This window comes from Salvelinus sp. IW2-2015, linkage group LG14 (assembly GCF_002910315.2).
Source record: "Salvelinus sp. IW2-2015 linkage group LG14, ASM291031v2, whole genome shotgun sequence".
NCBI lineage: Eukaryota > Metazoa > Chordata > Actinopteri > Salmoniformes > Salmonidae > Salvelinus > Salvelinus sp. IW2-2015.
In genome coordinates, this window is record NC_036854.1 from 42420294 (window position 1) to 42445900 (window position 25607).

The 25607-nt window shown below is 42.1% G+C and overlaps 1 protein-coding gene across 2 annotated transcripts in view; it reads left to right on the plus strand.

The window, feature by feature from the left end:
* Positions 1–480: 480 nt before the first annotated feature.
* The window catches only part of LOC111973089 (integrin beta-1), a 44649-nt gene continuing 19522 nt past the window's right edge, over positions 481–25607 (plus strand). For both annotated transcript variants that reach the window (XM_024000281.2, XM_070446707.1), the window contains exons 1-2: positions 481–664; positions 24218–24284. In XM_024000281.2, coding sequence (XP_023856049.1) covers positions 24218–24284 — 67 coding nt within the window. In that variant the 5' untranslated portion in view covers positions 481–664. The remainder of the gene's footprint in view (positions 665–24217; positions 24285–25607) is intronic.

Consider the following 25607-nt stretch of genomic DNA (forward strand, 5'->3'; position numbering starts at 1 on the left):
TCAGTCAGTCCACTCAGCAATATGTATTATAGTAGTACTAGATGTCAGCAATTCTCCCAAGAACCTCTTGCAAAGTCATTTTAAAAAGCATACAATGTCCATTAAAAAGAGGGTAACCAATAAGGGATATAGACTGAACATGACCCTAAAAGGAAACACATCACAAACCCATCCATACATGACAAATGTATCTGATAAGAAGAGGCTATTCCAGTGTTAGCTTTGGTAGAACGTTCATTATTCTCGTACATGTCATAATGTTCACAGTAATATCATATGGGCGTATCTTAAACTCATGACGTCATATGGAATTTCCTGTGGGGGCGGAGCTTAGCTTCAGCGGAGAGTACTGCGGACTAATTTTGAAAATAAAATAAATTCACGCGGCCAGGGGAATATGCTAAATATATATATATATATATTACATACGCAAACACTTTTTTACAACTAAATAGTAAACTTTTAATTTTTCCCTTTCTCAATGAAGTAACTGAATAAGGAGTGACCCGCGGGGGAGTGATTTGACCGTGACTTTTCGCGGAGGAGAAAGGTGTTACCAACAAAGCAATTGCTGCTGTGTCTACGGTGTTTAGCGGATCACAACGGGGATTTTTAAGAGCATACATTTACGTATGTTGCCTCGGAAATAAGTCACGCCGATAAGGTAAATATTTATATTTTGATAATTGTATGAATCCTGTTTTTCATCCGTTCTTGATTACTCTCCAATAAGTCTATGAATTTTCCACATGAGTGAAGGACTTTTATGATGGATATTTTAAGGACAGTTCGACATTTACTGGGGGGGGTGGTGGTGTCAAAAAAAAACACCCCTGTCAAGAGGTCTTCATGGATCCACCTGTACCCGGATACCCGGGACATGAGCGGGTCCGGGTCCAGAATTATAAATATTGTCACAGGTCTGGATCGGATCTGATATGATTGTCATGGGTCTTGGGTATATATAATTTTAACTGACTTGTCCGAAAGGACCCATACACATTGGAACTTGACTGCCGCAGTAGAGAGGGAGTAGTGATCGATGGCTCTTTTTGAAAGTATCTTTTTGGTGAACGTCTTCACCGCATTTCCTTTGGCTCCCAGATTTGCATACTCCTACTACTGCTTTTTAGGCTAAAAAGTTTTTTCTGCAGATAAATTACAAAATAATTTCCTAAAGAGGGTGAATCCTCACTGCAGAAACAATAAACAGCGGGGAGAGCTTGTCAATCTGGCCCACAGTGATATTTACAGTGCGTAAAAGTAATTTGCATGCCATCTAATCATTTGGCCAGGTAAAAATGTACATTGGAGATTTACATTTTATTCATGGTTCTATGTAGATTTTTAAGAATTTTGAACAAAGAGCTGTTTGGGATCCAAATGAACCAGGTCTTCTACTCGAACAAAGCCAAATGTTTCGCATCACCTAAAAGACTCAGAAGGCCCATTGCTAAGAGAGAGAGAGAAAGAAATTGTATCATTTATGCTACTGCTCTTGCTTTTCAGGAAAGTGGCGCATGTACAGTTGAAGTCGGAAGTTTACATACACCTTAGCTAAATACATTTACACTCAGTTTTTCATAATTCCTGACATTTAATCTGAGTAAAAATTCCCTGTTTTAGGTCAGTTAGGATCACCACTTTATTTTAAGAATGTGAAATGTCAGAATAATAGTAGAGAGAATTATTTATTTCAGCTTTTATTTCTTTCATCACATTCCCAGTGGGTCAGAAGTTTACATACACTCAATTAATATTTGGTACCATTGCCTTTAAATTATTTAAGTTGTGTTAAAGATTTCGGCTAGCCTTCCACAAGCCTCCCACAATAAGTTGGGTGAATTTTGGCCCATGCCTCCTGATAGAGCTGGTGTAACTGAGTCAGGTTTGTAGGCTTCCTTGCTTGCACAAGCTTTTCCATTTCTGCCCATAAATTCTCTATAGGATTGAGGTCAGGGCTTTGTGATGGCCACTCCAATACCTTAACTTTGTTGTCCTTAAGCGATTTTGCCACAACTTTGGAAGTATGCTTGGGGTCATTGTCCATTTGGAAGACTAATTTGCAACCAAGCTTTAACTTCCTGATTGATGTCTTGATGTTGCTTCAATATATCCACATAATTTTCCTCCTCATGATGCCATCTAGTTTGTGAAGTGCACCAGTCCTTCCTGCAGCACAGCACCCCCACAACATGTTGCTACCACCCCCGTGCTTCACGGTTGGGATGTTGTTCTTCGGCATGCAAGCCTCCCCTTTTTTCCTCCAAACATAACGATGGTCATTATGGCCAAACAGTTCTATTTTTGTTTCATCAGACCAGAGGACATTTCTCCAAAAAGTACAATCTTTGTCCCCATGTGCAGTTGCAAACCATAGTCTGGCTTTTTTATGGCAGTTTTGGAGCACTGGCTTCTTACTTGTTGAGTGGCCTTTCAGGTTATGTCAATATAGGACTCGTTTTACTGTGGATATAGATACTTCTGTACCTGTTTCCTCCAGCATCTTCACAAGGTCCTTTACTGTTGTTCTGGGATTGATTTGCACTTTTCGCACCAAAGTACGTTCATCTCTAGGAGACACAACGCGTCTCCTTCCTAAGCGGTATGACGGCTGCGTGGTCCCATGGTGCTTATACTTGCGTACTATTGTTTGTACAGATGAACGTGGTACCTTCAGGCGTTTGGAAATTGCTCCCAAGGATGAACCAGACTTGTGGAGGTCTACAATCTCTTTTCTTTTTTCTGAGGTCTTGGCCAATTTCTTTTGATTTTCCCATGATGTCAAGCAAAGAGGCACTGAGTTTGAAGGTAGGTATTGAAATACTTCCACAGGTACACCTCCAATTGACTCAAATGATGTCAATTAGCCTATCAGAAGCTTCTAAAGCCATGACATAATTTTCTGGAATTTTTCAAGGTTTTTAAAGGCACAGTCAATTTGTGTATGTAAACTTCTGACCCACTGGAATTGTGATACAGTGAAATAATCTGTCTGTAAACAATTGTTGGAAAAATGACTTGTGTCATGCACAAAGTAGATGTTCTAACCGACTTGCCAAAACTATAGTTTGTTAACAAGAAATTTGTGGAGTGGTTAAAAAACAAGTTTTAATGACTCCAACCTAAGTGTATGTAAACTTCCGACTTCAACTGTAGCTTGTTGTTGGCCAATCATAAGTCATCAAAGTGGAAGTAGGCTACAGCCGTGTGTGGCAAAAGATAGGAGATATCTAATCAATGGAAGATGGGATTAAAATGATTGAATTAAAAGTTAAAGGAGGAGGATAGGTTACAACGAACAAGAGCGAACAGGTAGGCTTCTACTTAATATTCTGAATGGAGTTGTTGTTTGTAAATGTGTAGCACGAGAAAGCACATGAGGCCTCAATTAGCCTAGCTAGCTTAACTGGCTTCTCTCAGTTTGATGCAGTCAAGACAGGTACTACGTAATCATATTGGATGATAAATAACCTAACTATGGCAGCTATTATTCTACTATAGTGCGAGTCGGCTTGGTTGTTTGCTGTCTCTCCCTCCCTTCTCCATGTCACTTACTCACAGTAGTAGCTGAAAACACTATATTTTTGGTTATGGGAAATATATTTCACAGCGGTTTAGATGGTACAATGATTCTCTACACCAGTGGTTCCCAAACTTTTTATAGTCCCATACCCCTTCAAACATTCAACCTCCAGCTGCGTACCCCCTCCAGCACCAGGGTCAGCGCATTCTCAAATGTTGTTTTTTGCCATCTTTGTAAGCCTGCCACACACACACTATACGATACATTTATTAAACATAAGAATGAGTGTGAGTTTTTGTCACAACCCGGCTCGTGGAAAGTGACAAAGAGCTCTTATAGGACCAGGGCACAAATAATAATATAATAATCAATATTTTTGCTCTTTATTTAACCATCTTATATATAAAACTTTATTTGTTCATCGAAAATTGTGAATATCTCACCACAGGTTAATGAGAAGGGTGGCTTGAAAGGATGCACATAACTCTGCAATGTTGGGTTGTATTGGAGAGTCTCAGTCATAAATAATTTTCCACACACAGTCTGTACCTGTATTTAGTTTTCATGATAGTGAGGGCCGAGAATCCTCCCTCACATAGGTAAGTGGTTGCAAAGGGCATCAGTGTCTTAACAGCACAATTTGCCAAGGCATGATACTCTGAGCGCAGCCCAATCCAGAAATCTGGCAGTGGCTTCTGATTAAATTCTATTTTCTCAGAACCGCTTGTTGCATCTTCGATGAGGCTCTCATGTTCAGATATCAGTAAGTGGACTGGAGGCAGGGCATGAAAGGGATAACGAATCCAGTTGTTTGTGTCATCCGTTTTAGGAAAGTACCTGTGTAATTGCTTCGCTATATCACATTTGACATTGTCCGTAAGCTTGAGTTCATTTGCACACAAAAAATCAAACCTGTGTGTTGTCCTTGTTAATGCAGACATAGAAGAGCTCCAACTTCTTAATCATAGCCTCAATTTTGTCCCGCACATTGACTATAGTTGCAGAGCGTCCCTGTAATCCTAGATTCAGATTCAGGCGAGAAAAAACATCACCCAGATAGGCCAGTCGTGTGAGAAACTCGTCATCATGCAAGCGGTCAGACAAGTGAAAAACTTTAAGCTCGTCTCTCAATTTAAAAAAATGTGTCAATACTTTGCCCCTTGATAACCAGCGCATTTCTGGATGTTGTAAAAGCGTTACATGGTCGCTGCCCATATCATTGCATAGTGCAGAAAATACACAAGAGTTCAGGGGCCTTGCTTTAACAAAGTTAACCATTTTCACTGTAGTGTCCAAAACGTCTTTCAAGCTGTTGGCAGCAAGAGTCTCTCGGTGGATGCTGCAGTGTACCCAAGTGGCGTCGGGAGCAACTGCTTGCATGCGCGTTACCACTCCACTATGTCTTCCTTCATGGCTTTTGCGCCATCAGTACAGATACCAACACATCTTGACCACCAAAGTCCATTTGATGTCACAAAGCTGACCAGTACTTTAAAAATATCCTCTCCTGTTGTCCTGGTTTCCAGTGGTTTGCACAAGAGAATGTCTTCCTTAATTGACCCCCCCATAAACGTAACAGACATGTACTAGGAGCTGTGCCAGGCCTGCCACATCTGACTCATCCAGCTGTAATGCATAGAATTCACTGGCTTGTGTGCAAAGCAGTAATTGTTTCAAAACATCTCCTGCCATGTCACTGATGCGTCGTGAAACAGTGTTGTTTGATGAAGGCATTGTCTGTATAGTTTTTTTCAGTCAGTAAAAACAAATACATATTCACACAGCACAAAGATTTTTTAAAGTGACCGGCATTGCACTATAAAGCCGGGGACTTATTTCCATTGTGGTCCCTATTTTTCTTTTTTTTCTTTACATAAATACACAAGACAATAATACAGACACAGACACATTATGGAGATACAGACAAAAAAAGGTTATTCTGTTCACACATTAGCCAGCTTTTGACATTCTTTTTAAAAGTGGTTATGTTTGGCTTTGAGTTGATGTGGTAGTTTGTTCCACTCAACAGCGCCGGGATATAAAAATGTGTTCTTACCAGATAGATTCTTATATTTAAAACAGAGAATATTAGAGGCTCTGGCTCTGGTGTTATGCTGGTGGACATCTTTAACAAATGAAAAATAGTTGGATAGGTACCTAGGGGCTGAGTCCATGATAATTCTGTGGACCAAACCAAGTTGAATTAATGCTATCCTTTTTTCCCACAGATAGCCAGCCTAGCTGCTTAAAACGCTCAATCTCCAGATTAGTATGAGGGGGAAGTTTACGTACAATTCTTACAAGCTTGTTTTGGCTGGTCTGTAGCTTATTCTTTAGATGTTTGGGTCTGCTGGTGAACCATGATAGGCAGGCATAATCAAAGTGACACTGGACTAGCACACTTGCCAGAGTCTTTAGGGTGTCTATAACTATTGGCGACAGATTTTTATGCGAATATTCCAAAAATATGCAAAAAATATATATAAAAAAAACAATATGCACATTTTCCCATCGGAGTTGTGTTTCCATCTTAAGTCTGTGCATAAATACATAGTACACATATACACTGCTCAAAAAAATAAAGGGAACACTTAAACAACACAATGTAACTCCAAGTCAATCACACTTCTGTGAAATCAAACTGTCCACTTAGGAAGCAACACTGATTGACAATAAATTTCACATGCTGTTGTGCAAATGGAATAGACAAAAGGTGGAAATTATAGGCAATTAGCAAGACACCCCCAATAAAGGAGTGATTCTGCAGGTGGTGACCACAGACCCCTTATCAGTTCCTATGGTTCCTGGCTGATGTTTTGGTCACTTTTGAATGCTGGCGGTGCTCTCACTCTAGTGGTAGCATGAGACGGAGTCTACAACCCACACAAGTGGCTCAGGTAGTACAGCTCATCCAGGATGGCACATCAATGCGAGCTGTGGCAAGAAGGTTTGCTGTGTCTGTCAGCGTAGTGTCCAGAGCATGGAGGCGCTACCAGGAGACAGGCTAGTACATCAGGAGACGTGGAGGAGGCCGTAGGAGGGCAACAACCCAGCAGCAGGACCGCTACCTCCGCCTTTGAGCAGGAGGAGCACTGCCAGAGCCCTGCAAAATGACCTCCAGCAGGCCACAAATGTGCATGTGTCAGCATATGGTCTCACAAGGGCTCTGAGGACCTCATCTCGGTACCTAATGGCAGTCAGGCTACCTCTGGCGAGCACATGGAGGGCTGTGCGGCCCCACAAAGAAATGCCACCCCACACCATGACTGACCCACCGCCAAACCGGTCATGCTGGAGGATGTTGCAGGCAGCAGAACGTTCTCCACGGCGTCTCCAAACTCTGTCACGTCTGTCACATGTGCTCATGTGCTCAGTGTGAACCTGCTTTCATCTGTGAAGAGCACAGGGCGCCAGTGGCGAATTTGCCAATCTTGGTGTTCTCTGGCAAATGCCAAACGTCCTGCACGGTGTTGGGCTGTAAGCACAACCACCACCTGTGGACGTCGGGCCCTCATACCACCCTCATGGAGTCTGTTTCTGACCGTTTGAGCAGACACATGCACATTTGTGGCCTGCTGGAGGTCATTTTGCAGGGCTCTGGCAGTGCTCCTCCTGCTCCTCCTTGCACAAAGGCGGAGGTAGCGGTCCTGCTGCTGGGTTGTTGCCCTCCTACGGCCTCCTCCACGTCTCCTGATGCTTTTATGTGTGGTATCATTGTTAGTTAGCCTGTTGCGGATCTGGACAAACGATCCACTGTTAAAATATTTTATCAAGGTTTAAGATAAATGATTAAATAATTATACTCGGAAACTTAACCATTAGGATTAGAGGTTATGTAGCATGGACAAGGGGTAATTAAAAATGATAACCATTGGTGAAGAAAGGAGTGTATGTGTGTGCCGAAAGAAAGCAAAGAGACTCCTTAACCAATGTTTGAACCGACCCAGCTGTAACTCTGGGGAGATAAGATAAGACAGGGAGAGCCCCTCCAGGTTTCCCATATCTGTGGGGGACTGGAACTGTCAGCTGAGTGGTAATAAACTGTGGTGAGACTTCAGGGGGAAATCCCATATATTAGTGTGTATGTATGTGTGTAGGTTAAGAGAAAAGTATAAAAGGAAAGTTTTTGTATATGCACGGGAGAGATCTCGCAAATACATTTGTATCTGACTAATTGTGAGATGGGAATTCGGTCTGTTTCATTTAAACCAGAACTTTACAACCTCTGGGTTTCAGACCTAAAAAGATCATTGCAATTTATGAACATTAATTACTAAATTAGATAACATCCACCTACCACTATTGTGGTAGGATGGCAGGTAGCCTAGCGGTTAGAGCGTTGTGCCAGTAGCCAACAAGGTGAACAAATCTGTCTGTGCCCTTGAGCAAGGCACCTAACCATAATTGCTCGCCTACGTCGCTCTGAGTAAGAGTGTCTGCTAAATGACAATACATATACATTTATTGTCACTATGACTGGTGGATAGAGGGCAGGATAGAGAGTTAGATTGGTAGATTGTGGTATAGTAAAAGTTAGCATGCGGAAAAGCTTAGTGCATAAGGGGCCTTGATATAGGGGGAGACACATTCAAGCAGATGAGGAAATTTGGTTAGGATGGAAGAAATTATAGAGTAAAACCTGCAAAAGAGCAAATGTAAACCAGGGCGGAAAAAAACACTGTGCCCAATAAAATAAAAAAACACACAACCCTCCTCAAATTTAAAAAAGAGTTTGACAAATTAAATGTATTTGTAAAGCCCTTTTTACATCAGCCGATGTCACAAAGTGCTGTACAGAAACCCAGCCTAAAGCAACAAACAGCAAGCAATGCAGGTGTAGAAAGCAACCCTCCCGTATTTTGGACACCTCCACCCCAGTAAATGTCAAACCGTCCCTTATCCAGATTTCTAGATTTTCACAGACAGAGACAGTAGGATCTTCAAACTTGGACCAGAATTAATATTTTGAGCGGAAAGGAGAGGGAATATTTGTTCCAGATGGATCTCAATCTGTCTTCTTTTTGAGCGTTGATGGAAAGGTTGAATGTTCATAATCGCTAGTACAGATAAATATTGTTTGGGACAAGATATTGTTTTTAAATAGTGTTCTGAACTTTATTTAATCTGACGATTTTGCTTTATTTTTCCTATTCAACAACAAACATGTAATTGTCATGTTTCCTGTAATGTTGATGTTGGATGTTTTTGTAGATGTGTTGCCTAGGTTACCTTGCTTGAGACCCTACAGTGGGCTCAACTCTAGGGCCACAGGTCTATAATAGATTATAAACACTATAATTGGTCACGGTTGAGGGATGAAGAAATCAGCTCCTTGGAATCTTATACAAGTTGGTCTGTGTCAAATTGACAATAAGGATGCTATGGACTAAAGACATGCAGCTGCACCTCTCTGATTCAGAGTGGTTGGGTTAAATGCTGAAGACACATTTCAGTTTAAGTCATTCAGTTATACAACTGACTAGGTATCCCCCCTTTCCCTTTCTGTTTATGGTCATCATCACTTTAATGTTTGGTGGTGTTGATCCTTGAAAGAGAGGTTTGTGTGTGCTGAATAGATGTGTGTGGGTGGGTGGGGGGAGTAATCGTGTTGATGAGGTGTGTTGGGGTCATGACCTAAAGATAACATCAGGGCTAGGTCCCAAAGAACAACACAGCCTCTCTCTTTCTCTCCCTCTCTCTCTCTCTCTCTCGCTCTCTCTCTCCCACTCTTCCACCTGATAAAGTCAATGTAATTTTATTTGATCGCCCACCAATCCCGTCTGCTCACAAACACTGTAGCGTCTGGCTTGCAGACATCAATAGCCCTTTATAATGTCAATATCCAGGGAGAATAGAGATGTACACAGCAGAAGTCATCCCCCAGAAGAAGTCATCCATTTATTCTCAGGGAAGATATAATGTGTGTCCGTTTTCAATAACCTTGTAAATACGGGCGTCCGAGTCGAGCTGACTTCTCAGTGTTGCTAGAGTTTAATTAAGGGGATAGAGCTGTGGGAGGGATGGAGGGAGAGTGGAAGGAGCGATGAGGAGAAGGGGGGGTAGGGCTAATTGAGGGAGAAGAGGAGACGTTTTGTGTGTGTGTGTGTGTGTGTGTGTGTGTGTGTTAGGAGGTAGGAGACGGTAGGTCGGATACGCTATGTTGGGGAGTTACCAGCTGAATGGATGTGACCTCCAACCCCAGATAACAGCTGTTGAAGAGCTGGCTTCTCATCTGATTGACTGGAGACCCCACCCTGCCGTTCTGGGGGACGTGTGTCTGTCTGTCTGTCTGTCTGACACAGACCATATGTGTTCTCCTGTCCCTCTGTGGCGGAAGTGATGAATCAGCTGTTACTCAAACACATTGTTTGTACTGAACGGGGCGAAATGTGTAGAAAACAAGTAGTACAATGACTGCCTGTTACAACCATTATGTTACCCTGACACACAACAAGGAGTAGTATGAGCCCGTAACAAAGAGAGGTCACAGATGATCACAGTGTGGTTATCACGTTTTGTTTGTCAGTAAATCCCTGTCTGCTCTAACTAGCACATCATGGAATTCCCTCAGGACTTTCCTCAACCGTGTGAGAGTGGAAAAATAAGAGCTCATAATTAGACCTCATCCTGATTATCACAAGATTATTCCAGTCTAATTATGAAATCATCTTGTGCTGATGTTATGAATAAAATGTGCTCTATTTCAATGTACAGTGCCAGTCAAAAGTTTGGACACACCTACTCATTCCAGGTTTTTCTTTAATTTTTACTATTTTCTACATGGAATTGTCACTTTAAGTTGAAATTGCTTTGGGTTTTGGTTAGACCTGCTCAGTAGTTTATATAGAGGTTTGCCCTCCCACTCCCCTCTCCCCTCAGACTCAGAGGCACTTTGTGATTTCATGGCAACTCCAAGTCCAGGTCTAAAAACAGCATCAAAACCACACACAGGAATGTGCTTTTGACCGTAGCCGATAGGAGTGCCATTTGGGATCAACCTTAGTTTAGGTGACCTCTGCAATGCTACAAGAGGTTGGTGTTGAAAACGGGACAAACTTGGTAAATAGTAGATTGGGATGATCTGAGGAGGCTGACAATGAAGATCGTTTTTTGGGCCCCGAGTGAAGCTTTTATTAGCAACTGTGAAGACAGCCGGCAAACTGTGTTTACAAAAGAAAGTAACGAATTGGTCGTTGCAACAAAGGGATATACACTACCGGTCAAAAGTTTGGACACACCTACTCATTCAAGGGTTTTTCTTTATATCTACTATGTTCTACATTGTAGAATAATAGTGAAGACATCAAAACTATGAAATTACACATGGAATCATGGAGTAACCCAAAAAGTGTTAAACAAATTCAAATATACTTTATATTTGAGATTCTTCAAAGTAGCCACCCTTCGCCTTGGTGACAGCTTTGCACACTCTTGGCATTTTCTCAACCAGCTTCATAAGCTAATCACCTGGAATGCATTTCAATTAACATGTGTACCTTGTTAAAAATTATTGTGAACCCAATTGTGGTTTGTAACTACTATGATGTCCTATTGTAGCCTATTCAATTGCAGACACTTTGTTACCAGATTTCGAGTTTGAATCACTTAACAATTCATAAAGAAAATTGATATCAGTAAAAACACCATAACTATTTGATAGGTTACTTATGTGAACTTTCATTATCCTCCCTCATGAAAATAGAAAATATCTAAAAGTTGGTTTTTGGTAATGGAATTTCAAGCCACAAGGCAATGTTTGTTAAACTTACAGAATGCAGAAAAATGATCCAAAACTAAATATAAGTGTTGATGTTTCTGGTAGATGTTTTCTAAGACCCCTTTTCCATCTGTTTAACCAGGAATCAAAGTCTTTGCTTATTCCACATTTTTGCCATGGAAAATGGTTGAACAATTTATATATGCCTTAATTTCTCAAAAAAATATAGACTCTTAGCTTCATTTGACACCCAATTTGACATGCTCCTATAAACTTCCCCTTGGTGCTCATAGGTCCTTTTACATGTAAATGAACTTATTTCCCCAACGATCCCTGGAGAAAGTAGTCTAGTAATGACTGCTTACTGTTTTCTGCCTGCAGAGATTTCACCCTGCTGTTGGAGGCAGAAATGGAGACCCTCTTGTTCAAGTGTTGAGCCTGCAACCTAATGCCAAATGTACCGTGTTAACCGGCCTAAAGGTGTCCACAGCTGACCCTAACAAGCTGATGACTGTAGTATTACAAGTCTGATTAGAACACTACTTTGACTTGGCTGTCAGGAGAAAGCCAAGCAGTAAGTTCTCAACTTAGACCTAATAGAGTGAGTTGAGTTTTCACATGGGCTGCGTTCTGTAGGCCTAACACTTGTGGCATGTTCGCTTCTGTTGAACAGCTTGACTGTTTTGTACTCTGTTCATTTGTTTGCACTCAATGTAGACGTCACAATGCCCTTAGTGAAAGTATCTTTGCCCTCAAAGGCTCACGTAACACAGAACTTCTGTTATTACTGGTAATAGACAGCTTTAGTAAATGAGTCCATAGCTTAACTGGGAGCACGGTAGTGGGCAGTTAGCAGGCTTTCCTACAGCAGGCTGAGGGACCTCATTAAAGCCCTGAGCGTCTGTGTTGATCCTACTCCAACACCAAGGCTCTGGGAGCCTGATCAATCACTTCTCACTGTAAATATTGACTTGTTTTAATGGTCATCTTTTTCACTGTGATGTTTCTACTAGCTCTCCAAGTTATTATCTACTAGCTCTCCAAGTTATTATCTACTAGCTCTCCAAGTTATTATCTACTAGCTCTCCCAAGTTGTTTCTACTAGCTATCCATGTTGTTTCTACTAGCTATCCAAGTTATTATTTACTAGCTATCCAAGTTATTATCTACTAGCTCTCCATATTGTTTCTACTAGCTATCCAAGTTATTATCTACTAGCTATCCAAGTTATTATCTACTAGCTATCCAAGTTATTATCTACTAGCTCTCCAAGTTATTATCTACTAGCTATCCATATTGTTTCTACTAGCTCTCCAAGTTATTATCTACTGCTCTCCAAGTAATTATCTACTAGCTCTCACAAGTTATTATCTACTAGCTCTCCATATTGTTTCTACTAGCTATCCAAGTTATCTACTAGCTATCCAAGTTATTATCTACTAGCTATCCAAGTTATTATCTACTAGCTCTCCAAGTTATTATCTACTAGCTCTCCATGTTGTTTCTACTAGCTATCCATGTTGTTTCTACTAGCTATCCATGTTGTTTCTACTAGCTATCCATATTGTTTCTACTAGCTATCCAAGTTATTATCTACTAGCTATCCAAGTTATTATCTACTAGCTATCCATGTTGTTTCTACTAGCTATCCATGTTGTTTCTACTAGCTATCCATTTGTTTCTACTAGCTACCCATATTGTTTTCTACTAGCTATCCATGTTGTTTCTACTGCTATCCATATTGTTTCTACTAGCTATCCATATTGTTTCTACTAGCTATCCATTTATTATCTACTAGCTCTCCAAGTTATTATCTACTAGCTCTCCAAGTTATTATCTACTACATTTACATTTAAGTCATTTAGCAGACGCTCTTTCCAGAGCGACTTACAAAATTGGAAAGTTCATACATATTCATCCTGGTCCCCCCGTGGGGAATGAACCCACAACCCTGGCGTTGCAAGCGCCATGCTCTACAACTGAGCACTACTAGCTCTCAAGTTATTATCTACTACTCTCCAAGTTATTATTATCTAGCTACTCTACAAGTTATTATCTACTAGCTCTCCAAGTTATTATCTACTAGCTCTCAAGTTATTATCTACTAGCTATCAGTTGTTTCTACTAGCTATCCAAGTTATTATTTACTAGCTATCCAAGTTATTATCTACTAGCTCTCCATATTGTTTCTAACTAGCTATCCAAGTTATCTACTAGCTATCCAAGTTATTATCTACTAGCTCTCCAAGTTATTATCTACTAGTCTCCAAGTTATTATCTACTTGCTCTCCATATTGTTTCTACTAGCTATCCATGTTGTTTCTACTAGCTATCCATGTTGTTTCTACTAGCTATCCATATTGTTTCTACTAGCTATCCATGTTGTTTCTACTAGTCTATCCATATTGTTTCTACTAGCTATCCATATTGTTTCTACTAGCTATCCATATTGTTTCTACTAGTATCCTATTGTTTCTACTAGCTCTCCATATTGTTTCTACTAGCTATCCTTTATTATCTACTAGCTATCCATGTTGTTCTACTAGCTATCCAATTTATTATCTCTAGCTATCCATATTGTTTCTACTAGCTATCCAATTTATTATCTACTAGCTATCATATTGTTTCTACTACTATCATATTGTTTCTACTACTATCCATATTGTTTCTACTAGTATCCATATTGTTTCTACTAGCTACCCAAATGATTACTCTTACTGAGGGGCTTCTCTTATATTACGTTTTGCCTCTATTACCCACTAAGGATAAGCAATGTTTGGTTGTGGTATCTCTGAATATGCTTGTTGCGGTATTGCGTGTTTCCCAGACCTTCAATGATTTAGGATGGATAGATCTAAAGGAGCAGGTCAGACACAGTCAATCCACATAGACAATCATGTGGCTTTACTGGCTCCCTGGCCTCCCTTCCTCCGAAGGCTCTCTCTTCTATAACCCTAATACCATAGCTGTTAACTCGTATGGTGTTGATTACCATAGGAGTCACCATGAATCAGAGTCATATCCCTCCAGTCTCCATGCAGCTTCCACAGAGGCTGTTGGCTGTTGGCTGTGTCTGTTACTCAGCCACTACTGAGGCTTTCTCCTCTCCACCTAAAGCTGTGTGTGTGTGTGTGTGTGTGTGTGTGTGTGTGTGTGTGTGTGTGTGTGGTGTGTGTAACCTCCTATATATATATATATATATATAAATATATATTTATATAATATATATATATATATATATGTGTGTGTGTGTGTGTGTGTGTGTGTGTGTGTGTGTGTGGTTGTGTGTGTTGTGTGTGTGTGTGTGTGTGTTGGAAATATATAACAGTGGGGAGAACAAGTATTTGATACACTGCCGATTTTGCAGGTTTTCCTACTTACAAAGCATGTAGAGGTCTGTCATTTTTATCATAGGTAAACTTCAACTGTGAGAGAGGAATCTAAAACAAAAATCCAGAAAATCACATTGTGATATTTTTAAGTAATTAATTTGCATTTTATTGCATGACATAAGTATTTGATCACTACCAACCAGTAAGAATTCCGGCTCTCACAGACCTGTTAGTTTTTCTTTAAGAAGCCTCCTGTTCTCCACTCATTACTGTATTAACTGCACCTGTTTGAACTCGTTACCTGTATAAAAGACACCTGTCCACACACTCAATCAAACAGACTCCAAACCTCTCCACAATGGCCAGACCAGAGAGCTGTGTAAGGACATCAGGGATAAATTGTACACCTTACAAGGCTGGGATGGGCTAACAGGACAATAGGCAAGCAGCTTGGTGAGAAGGAACAACTTGTTGGCACAATTATTAGAAAAGGACAAGAAGTTCAAGATGACGGTCAAATCACCCTCGGTCTGGGGCTCCATGCAAGATCTCACCTCGTGGGGCATCAATGATCATGAGGAATGTGAGGGATCAGCCCAGAACTACACGGAAACCTGGTCAATGACCTGAAGAAGAGCTGGGACACCAGTCTCAAAGAAAACTATTAGTAACACACGAACCGCCCGTCATGGATTAAAATCCGTCAGCGCACGCAAAGCCCCCTGCTCAAGCCAGCGCATGTCCCAGGCCCGTCTGAAGTTTCCAATGCATCTGGATGATCCAGAGGAGGAATGGGAGAACGGTCATGTGGGTCTGAGAGACAAAAATAAGCTTTTTGCTCTAAACTCCACCGCTCGTGTTTGGGAAGTGAATAGAAGGATGAGTCAACCCGCAAGAACACCATCTCCCAACCGGTGAGCATGGGAGGTGGAAAAACATCATTCTTTGGGGATGCTTTTCTGCAAGGGGACAGGAACGACTTGCCACGTATTGAGGGAGGATGGATGGGCGCCATGTATCGCGAGATCTTGACCAACAACCTCCTTCCCTCAGTAAGAGCATTGAAGATGGGTCGTGGTTGGGTCTTCCAGCATGACAACGACCCGAAACACACACAGCCAGTGCAACTAAGGAGTGGCTCCGTAAGAAGCATCTCAAGGTCCTGGAGTGGCCTAGCCAGTCTCCAGACCTGAACCCAATAGAAAATCTTTGGAGGGAGCCGAAAGTCCGTATTGCCCAGCGACAGCCCCGAACCTGAAGGATCTGCGAGAAGGTCTGTATGGAGGAGTGGGCCAAAATCCCTGCTTGCAGTGTGTGCAAACCTGGTCAAGAACTACAGGAAACGTATGATCTCTGTAATTGCAAACTAAGGTTTCTGTACCAAATATTCAGTTCTGCTTTTCTGATGTATCAAATACTTATGTCATGCAATAAAATGCAAATTAATTACTTAAAAATCATACAATGTGATTTTCTGGATTTTTGTTTTAGATTCCTTCTCTCACAGTTGAAGTGTACCTATGATAAAAATTACAGACCTCTACATGCTTTGTAAGTAGGAAAACCTGCAAAATCGTCAGTGTATCAAATACTTGTTCTCCCCACTGTATATACTAGCTTCCCTGGACTGCTATTCTCCTCTCCAGTGTCCACAGAGGCTGGCCTCCCTGCAGTTGTATCCCCACGTTATGCGCCGGCCTTAAAGGGGGATTTGGCCCGTTGCCAGGCAGCACGCCGGCCGGCATCCTGTGTGATTGAGATGAGCTTCCTGTGTTCCAACAAAGGAAGGGCCAACTCAGCAAACCAACGCTTAGGGATACGACTCACTGTACTCCTGCCAGACCTGGGTTCAAATACTATTTGAAATCATTTTTAATATGCTTGACTGAGCTTGCCTGGCTTAATTAACCAATAGAATAGTATTTAATTAATTTCAAGTAGTATTTGAACCCAGGTCTGACTACCACTGCTGCTGCTGCCTGTCTGAACTCCAGCTCAGAGAGCAAGCCCCTAGGCTTATAGTATTCATCTCCCCTATTTTATCTCTCAGTGCAGCTGAACTCATTAATATCATAGCTCAGCTGTTCATCGGGGGAATCTGGGATCGTGTGCAACAGGAAATATTTTGTATGGAAGTGATTGGTGGCCGTTAGCTAAGATTCATATTAAATGTCTCTCTCTTCCCCCTTGCCTGAATAATGCTCATAGGCCTAGTCTGTGAGACTGTTGATTATTATCTGAGTGTTAACCATGTGGGTGAGTCAGAAGTAGTTAACACTGCCCTGCTATTTTCAACACAGTGACAGCCATGTTTCACACTCACCCCCTATTTGAGATTATATGATATCATGGTTGTGGTTTAAACCTGACTCATGAGTAGGGGGGGGGAGACTTAAGGAAAGCTTTGACTATGTACAGACTCAGTGAGCATAGCCTTGCTATTGAGAAAGGCCGCCATAGGCAGACCTGACTCTCAAGAGAAGACAGGCTATGTGCACACGGCTCACATAATGAGGTGGAAACTGAGCTGCACTTCCTAACCTCCTGCCAAATGTATGACCATATTAGAGACACATATTTCCCTCAGATTATACAGATCCACAAAGAATTAGAAAACAAACCCAATTTTGATAAACTCACATATCTACTGGGTGAAATACCACAGTGTGTCATCACAGCAGCAAGATTTGTGACCTGTTGCCACAAGAAAAGGGCAACCAGGGAAGAACAAACACCATTGTAAATACAACCTATATTTGTTTATTTATTTTCCCTTTTGTACTTTAACTATTTGCACATCATTACAACACTGTACATATACATAATGACATTTGAAATGTCTTTATTCTTTTGGAACTTTTGTAAGTGTAATGTTTACAGTAAAAATGTTATTGTTTATTATCTATTTCACTCGCTTTGACAATGTAAACATATGTTTCCCGTGCCAATAAGGCCCTTAAATTGAATTGAAATTGAATTGAGAGAGTGATTCATAAATAGAGCAAGAAAGGGGAGGGAGAGAGAGATAAAGAGAGCAAGAATGGGGAGGGGGGAGGGAGAGAGAGATAAAGAGAGCAAGAAAGAGGAGGGAGAGAGAGAGATAAAGAGAGCAAGAAAGGGGAGGGAGAGAGAGATAAAGAGAGCAAGAATGGGGAGGGAGAGAAGGAGAGAGATTACTTATCTTGCAACTGATTTATATTTCAGCATCATTTCAGTTGAGATGTATTTCCTGTTTGTCAGGGGTCTACGACTGTAGTAAACCAGTCTGGGACTGCTGCCATAGGATCTTTCTCTCTCTTTTTCTCTCTCTCTCTCTCTCTCTCTCTCTGGAGTACTGCCAAGTTCTCTCTCTGTTTTACCCAGAAAAGCAGCTAGCTTAGCGTTTGTGATTGTAATATTGCTGCTGCTGCTAGGAAGTATTCGCTGACATGTAGATATTTCTAAAGGAAGGAAGCCTCTAAATAAATAAAGCCACTCACTCAGTTGTGACTAAGACCTGCGAGTGCAACTCAATCTGAATCTGATGCTCAGCTGTTTTAACAATCTACACTAGACAGGAAGATATTGTGTTTAACCCATCTGACTTTATACACAGTTGGTCTGCATTTTTATTTATTTAACCTTTATGTATTCAGGAAGTCCTATTGAGGTCAGAAGACCTCTTTATAATGGAGATCGGGCCAAGAGGGCAGCTCAATAAAAATAACAGGGAGAGTGGTCAGAGTGGGCTGTGTATTTTTAGAAGGAAATGGGTGGTTATCATGGGAAATGATTAGGTAGGAGGTAAGGCTGGGTATTGACAGGGACCTCACGATACGAGATTATCACGATACTCAGGTGCGATATGACAGGGGTACTGAAGATCTATTTGAGAAGGTCCGGTCACACAACTTGTCTAGGTGGCAAAGGTCCGGATGGATAATGTAATTTATTGGCGTAGTAATAAACCCCCACCTCACAACCCATGCTCACCCAAACTGTTCACACCCCTCTTGTTGATAGAGATTAAATGTTGCAGTTTCAGAGCAATTTTCCTGCAATTCTATGCATTCTTTCATGTCTTGTGTGTTTATTTATGATATTTAGTCTTTTTTGGGGGGGGGGGGGCTGGTCCGTATTGACCCCGTTCTGGATCCGGTCCGTGGTCCACCAGTTGAGTACGGAGGCAATATGATATGTATGTATTGCGATTCAATACTGTGATTTTATTGCTCTTCAATGTAACATATTGCTCACAATATGTCTGCTGCAGAGAGACAAGAGAGAGCATGACGAGCAAAATGAGTTTTGACCAGTCTTGGAAATAAAAGTGCTAAAAACAAATTGGAGTTTTGGTGCATGTAAAGTCAACTAGCTCAAAAACAATATTGTGATGTTGGCAAAACAATATGATATATCGTCAAAAAATAATATCCCGATATGTAACTGTATCGATTTTTTTTCTCTCCCATCACTAGTAGGGTAGGGGGTGGGGAGGGAGGTTGTGGTAGAAGAGAGGGGGCATGAAAGCTGGTGCCTGTCCAAATATGGCAGCTCCACTCAGCTCAGGAATATAGCTGTTCCTCAGGAACATAGCTGTTCCTGAGCTGTTCATGGCGCCAAAGGAGATGGCTGCCGTTTTACGATCCCATAACCAATTTTGCTATTGTGTATGTTTTTTTGCATTATTTGTAACTTTGTACATAATGTTTCTGCCACCGTGTTTTATGACCGAAAAGAGCTTCTAGATATCAGGACAGTGATTACTCACCCCGTACTGGAGGAATACTTGTTCTTCAACGAGTCGGACGGGAAGGATTTACTTCAGACGCCCGACTAAGGCGTCATTCGCAGAAGAAAGAGACGGATGTATCGAGGACAAAGATCCGGGTGCCTTTTAAGGATCCGACGCCGAGAGGGTAATCTACCTTTACCATCGGTCCTATTAGCCAACGTACAATCAATCGATAATAAAATAGGTATATCCTACCAATGGGACATTAAAAACTGTAATATGTTACGTTTCACCAGGTCGTGGCTGAACGATGACATGAATAGCATACAGCTGGCGGGTTTAAACTTTTTCGACAGGATAGAACAGCGGCCTCTGGTAAGACAAGGGGTGGCGGTCTATGTATAGTTGTAAACAACAGCTGGTGCACAAAATCTAAGTAAGTCTTGAGGTTTTGCTACCTTTACTCCACACACAGAGACACGTACAAAGCTCTCCCTCGCACTCCATTTGTCAAATCATTACAAGCAAAAAGTAAAGCAGGAAGCACCAGTGACTTGGTCAATAAGAAAGTGGTCAGATGAAGCAGATGCTAAGGTACAGGACTGTTTTGCTAGCACAGACTAGAATATGTTCCAGGATTCTTCCGATGGCATTGAGAAGTGCACCACATCCATCACTGGCTTCGTCAATAAGTGCATCGATGACGTCATCCCCACAGTGACTGTACGTACATACCCCAACCAGAAGCCATGGATTACAGGCAACATCCGCACTGAGCTAAAGACTAGAGCTGCCGATTTCATGGAGTGGGATGCCCTCCGACGAACCATCAAACATGCAAAGCATCAATACAGGACTAAGATTGAATCGTACTACACAAGGACCGACGCTCGTCGGATGTGGAAGGGCTTGTAAACTATTACAGCCGCGAGCTGCCCAGTGACACGAGCCTACCAGACAAGCTAAATTAGTTCTATGCTAGCTTCGAGGCAAGTAACACTGAAGCATGCATGAGAGCATCAGCTGTTCAGGATGACTGGCCAGATGGATTACCAGGACGTGTACTCCTAGCACGCACTGACAAACTGGCAAGGGTCTTCACTGACATTTTCAACCTGTCCCTGAATGAGTCTGTAATACCAGCATGTTTCAAGCAGACCACCATAGTCCCTGTGCCCAAGAACACTAAGGTAACCTGCCTAATTGACTCCCGACCCGTAGCACTCACGTCTGTAGCCATGAAGTGCTTTGAAAGGCTGGTCATGGCTCACATCAACACCATTATCCCAGAAACCCTAGACCCACTCCAATTTGCCTACTGCCCCAACAGATCCACAGATAATGCATTCTCTATTGCACTGAACACTGCCCTTTCCCACCTGGACAAAAGGAACACCTATGTGAGAATGTTATTCATTGACTACAGCTCAGCGTTCAAAACCATAGTGCCCTCAAAGCTCATCACTAAGCTAAGGACCCTGGGACTAAACACCTCCCTCTGCAACTGGATCGTGGACTTCCTGACGGGCCGCCCCCAGGTGGTAGGGGTAGATAACACATTTGCCACGATGATCCTCAACACGGGGACCCCTCAGGGGTGCGTGCTCAGTCCCCTCCTGTACTCCCTGTTCACTCATGACTGCATGGCCAGGCACGACTCCAACACCATCATCAAGTTTGCCGATGACACAACAGTGGTTGGCCTGATCACCGACAACAACGAGACAGCCTATAGGGAGAAGGTCAGAGACCTGGTCGTGGTGCCAGGACAACAACCTCTCCCTCAACGTGATCAAGACAAAGGAGATGATTGTGGACTACAGGAAAAAGAGGACCGAGCACGCCCCCATTCTCATCGACGGGGCTGCAGTGGAGCAGGTTGAGAGCTTCAAGTTCCTTGGTGTCCACATCACCAACAAACTATCATGGTCCCAAACACACTAAAACAGTCGTGAAGAGGGCACGACAAAGCCTATTCCCCCTCAGGAGACTGAAAAGATTTGGTATGGGTCGTCCTTCAGGGTGTGTGGGGGGTTTCAGGGTGTGTGTGTGGGGGGGGGGGTTCAGGGTGTGTGTGTGTGTGTGTGTGTGGGGGGGGTTTCAGGGTGTGTGTGTGTGTGTGTGGGGGGGGGGGTCATGGTGTGTGTGGTTGACAGTATATCCTATCACCTGGATGGTTTTAAGGAATCTGCACTGTGTTGTCTACAGACCAGTGATCTATATCTAATTTTGGACATGGTTTAGGTTTAATGAAGATCTCAGATTTTTGTTGCCCTCCCAAAGTGGATATACTTGAGCAATTTGGTTGTTTAGTCAAGTTACCATATCAGTCTCAGTCCAGCCCATTGGCCCCTGTGCTGCATATTGCCCAGTGAAGATCTGGCCAAAATATACTAATTCTTAAGTTATGTGTACGTTTCTCATCTTCAATAAGGGTAGGACAGTACCAGTGTGTTGGTCTACATATCGTTCTGTCCACTAGTCCCTTTCCCTCTGACAGTGTAGACTTGAAGAGCATTCCTGTCACCAGCTGCTAAGCTTCATAGAATAGAAGCAGCCCTTTTGTTTTTCTAACTTGACCCCTCGCTGGCATTTTACAAGCATAGTTTAACACATAATGGTTCCCTGGAACTCTGTGCTGGACCAACAGAGGCTGTGGTTTTGGTTCTGTCCAGAGGTCACAGATGTTTATTCTATCTGGGACAAAGGGTTTGCAGGGCCGTTTGTACAAATTGTTGTTGTGTGAAGTTCAACTACTTTGCAGAAGCTGTTAGCTAAAGCAAAAGGCTGCCTTAATCTCTTTCTCTTAAGACATTTGTTTCGTCAACAACTCATCAATAACTGAATTATAGTCAGCCAGTCAGAGGCCCTAGTCCATCTGATCTAATCTGGGGGTTGAAGACAGGCTGTCTGTCCTGCTAGGCTCTATATAGAACATGATGGGACACACACGAGGTGCCCAGGAATGCTTCACTCAACACCATACAGTACTGACTGCCAGAACTTATTTCTCACCACGTACTGTGCTGAGAATGCACAAGCATTCTTTTGCAAGATTTAATTATATGTTTTGTTTTACAAAGCTGAAGTCTGCATCCCAAAGGAATAGGATGCCAATTGGGATGAGTCTCTACTCAACTTCCTAGGGTTGGTGTGTCGTACTGAGACAGGAAGTTTCTAGTGAATTCTCCACATTGGTGCACTCTCAACCCCCTTCTCCACCTTAAGGGATTGTGTCATGGATGCTGTGCTTATCTCTTCTCCATCAGCGTAGTAGCATTGTCCCCTCACCCATTTAAATCAATCAATCAAATGTATTTATAAAGCCCAATGTCACAAAGTGCTATACAGCCTAACACCCCAAACAGCAAGCAATGCAGATGTAGAAGCACGGTGGCTAGGAAAAAACTCTCTAGAAAGGCAGAAACCTAGAGAGGAACCAGGCTCTGAGGTGTGGCCATGCCGGGTTGAGATTATAACAGTACATGGCCAAAATGTTCAAACGTTCAATGATGACCAGCAGGGTCAAATAAAAATTAGCAGTGGTTGTAGAGGGTGCAACAGGTCAGCATCTCAAGAGTAAATGTCAGTTAGATTATCATAGCCGAGCATTCAGAGTTAGAGACAGCAAGTGCGGAAGAGGGAGAGTCGAAAACAGCAGGTCCAGGACAAGGTAGCACGTCCGGTGAACAGATCAGGGTTCCATAGCCGCAGGCATAACAGTTGAAACTGGAGCAGCAGCACGACCAGGTGGACTGGGGACAGCAAGGAGTCATCAGGCCAGGTAGTCCTGAGGCATGGTCCCAGGACTCAGGTCCCCCGGGAGGGGAGAGGGAGAGAATTAAAGTGAGCATACTTAAATTCACACAGGACAAAGACAGGAGAAATACTCCAGATATAACAGACTGACCCTAGCCCCGAGACACAAACTATTGCAGCATAAATACTGGAGGCTGAGACAGGAGGAGTTGGGAGACACTGTGGCCCTGTCCGACGATGCCCCCAGACAGGGCCAACCAGGCAGGCCATAACCCCACCCACTTTGCCAAAGCATAGCCATTAGAGGGATATCTTCAAAACCACCAACTTACTACCCTGAGATAACAGCTTCTGTTAAAGCTGTACCACTAAATAGAGTTGAAACATTGAGGCTGATTTCTCTCTAGGCTATCTGTAACATGCCTGGTTATAATGGGAGGTAATAAACTATCTGGTGGCAGGGAGGCAGAGGTCTGCTATTCTCAGTGTATCACAGGATAACAGTCAGGAGCTAATTCAATAAAACAACCTCCTCTCACATGTCATTCTTCTTCCTTCACTAACCTGCAGTCTCCCCTCCCTCTCCATTGCCCTCCTTCCCGCCATCTATCCCTCCCTCCCTCCCTCCCTCCTGTAAATAGCCCAGCTAGGCTCCATAGGGTCAAAAGTCTTCCTGCAATGTATATCGATCCCTATTCGGCACACACACCCACACCCACCCCCTTTGATGACTCAGGTCAATGACTCATTCCCTGTTTTACACTCAGTCCCCAGCTCAACCCTCAACGACAGGGAGACTAAATACACTCTGACTTCTCTGGTTAAACGGACCATTAGAGAACCACAGCTTACATGGGAGCATAAGTAGAGTAATGGCCCATGTCATGAGATAATACAGTTACTGATTATATCTATAATATATAGGCGTTCAGACCATGTGACCACCTGACCAGGAAGAACTCCGGGCCCTAAGGCTATATCAGTTAACTGGTCCTTTTAGTCAAGGGAAGGAAGAATGTATGCATAAGATCACCAAGCCTCATGCATTCTATGGTACTACAAATGTAAATACATTCACAACATCTGTCTTCTATGGTACAAGAAATGTAAACAAAAACACAGTATTCACCTCCACCTTTACTGTATCCTCACATTTAACATTTTTTCAGATGGACCTGAAACTACTTCTGATTTCAACGTTGYTAGGAGTCATTTGTTACAGCAGTGCTCAGCAAGGTAAGATTATTCTCCATCTTATCTCAAGTTTCTGCTTTACTTACTGTAACATCCACCTTGTTAGACAAAATCAACCCTCAACAGTATTCTGTTTCTGTACACTGACTACACAGTACATCATCTAATCATAATATATTTCTACTAAACCGCATCATAAATATACAGTACAGAATAGTGATTAACTGCCTGATGTCCCGTAAGACCCCAACTGAGCATGCTGCTGTAATGTAAYGATGTCATTAGTCAGAAGAAGAAGCAGCTCCACCTACACTGTAAACCCCAAGACATTTTTACTCAAATACTTCAAGTAAGTTGAGCTCAAAGTCAATGAAAAGTCATTATTTCTTCAAATTTGTTGTCCTGACTCTCAACTAAACAAGGCAACAGTAAACGTGTCATCCCCCATGAATGATACAGCACCCCATTTTGAGCAAATTGAGATTGTGTGTGACTAACACATTTCAGTTAATTACTATAGCTCCCACCTTGGGCCAATCGGTGTAATTTTGTAAATGCCGTATTTCTATGGCAAGACACATCATTCACCCATGTTTCGTCACCAGTGCTGTCTGAGATATCGCGTATGACGTACGAACGAATAGACGCAGACAGATCCACAGTTCCCTCCCCGATTTTCATCGTGGGGGACAATGGGAAGTCACATCAACTACATTTTTAAAGTTATGATAACAAATGTACTTTTTCCCCAGCTGCTCTACTGCAGGTAGATACAAAAAATATGTAATATCTGTGTTTTTGCATGTACATTGAGGGATTGATTGATTAATTTTATGCTGCACAAAGATAAATAATAGAGAGATATACAGTGCCTTTCGAAAGTATTCAGACCCCTTGACTTTTTCCACATTTTGTAGTTTACAGCCTTACTCTCAAATTGATTAAATCGTTTTCCCCCTCATTTATCTACACACAATACCCCATAATGACAAAGCAAAAACAGATTTTTATACATTTTTGCTAATTTATTCAAAGTAAAAAAATATATATTATATTTACATAAGTATTCATTTACATATTGCTCTGACATGCACTCTCAACTGTGGGACCTTATATAGACAAGTGTGTTCCTTGCCAAATCATGTCCAATCAATTTAATTTACCACAGATGGACTCTAATCAAGTTGTAGAAACATCTCAACAATGTTCAATGGAAACAGGATGCACCTGAGCTTAATTTCGAGTCTCATAGCAAAGGGTCTGAATACTTAGTGGGGCAAAAAAGTATTTAGTCAGCCACCAATTGTGCAAGTTCTCCCACTTAAAAAGATGAGAGAGGCCTGTAATTTTCATCATAGGTACACT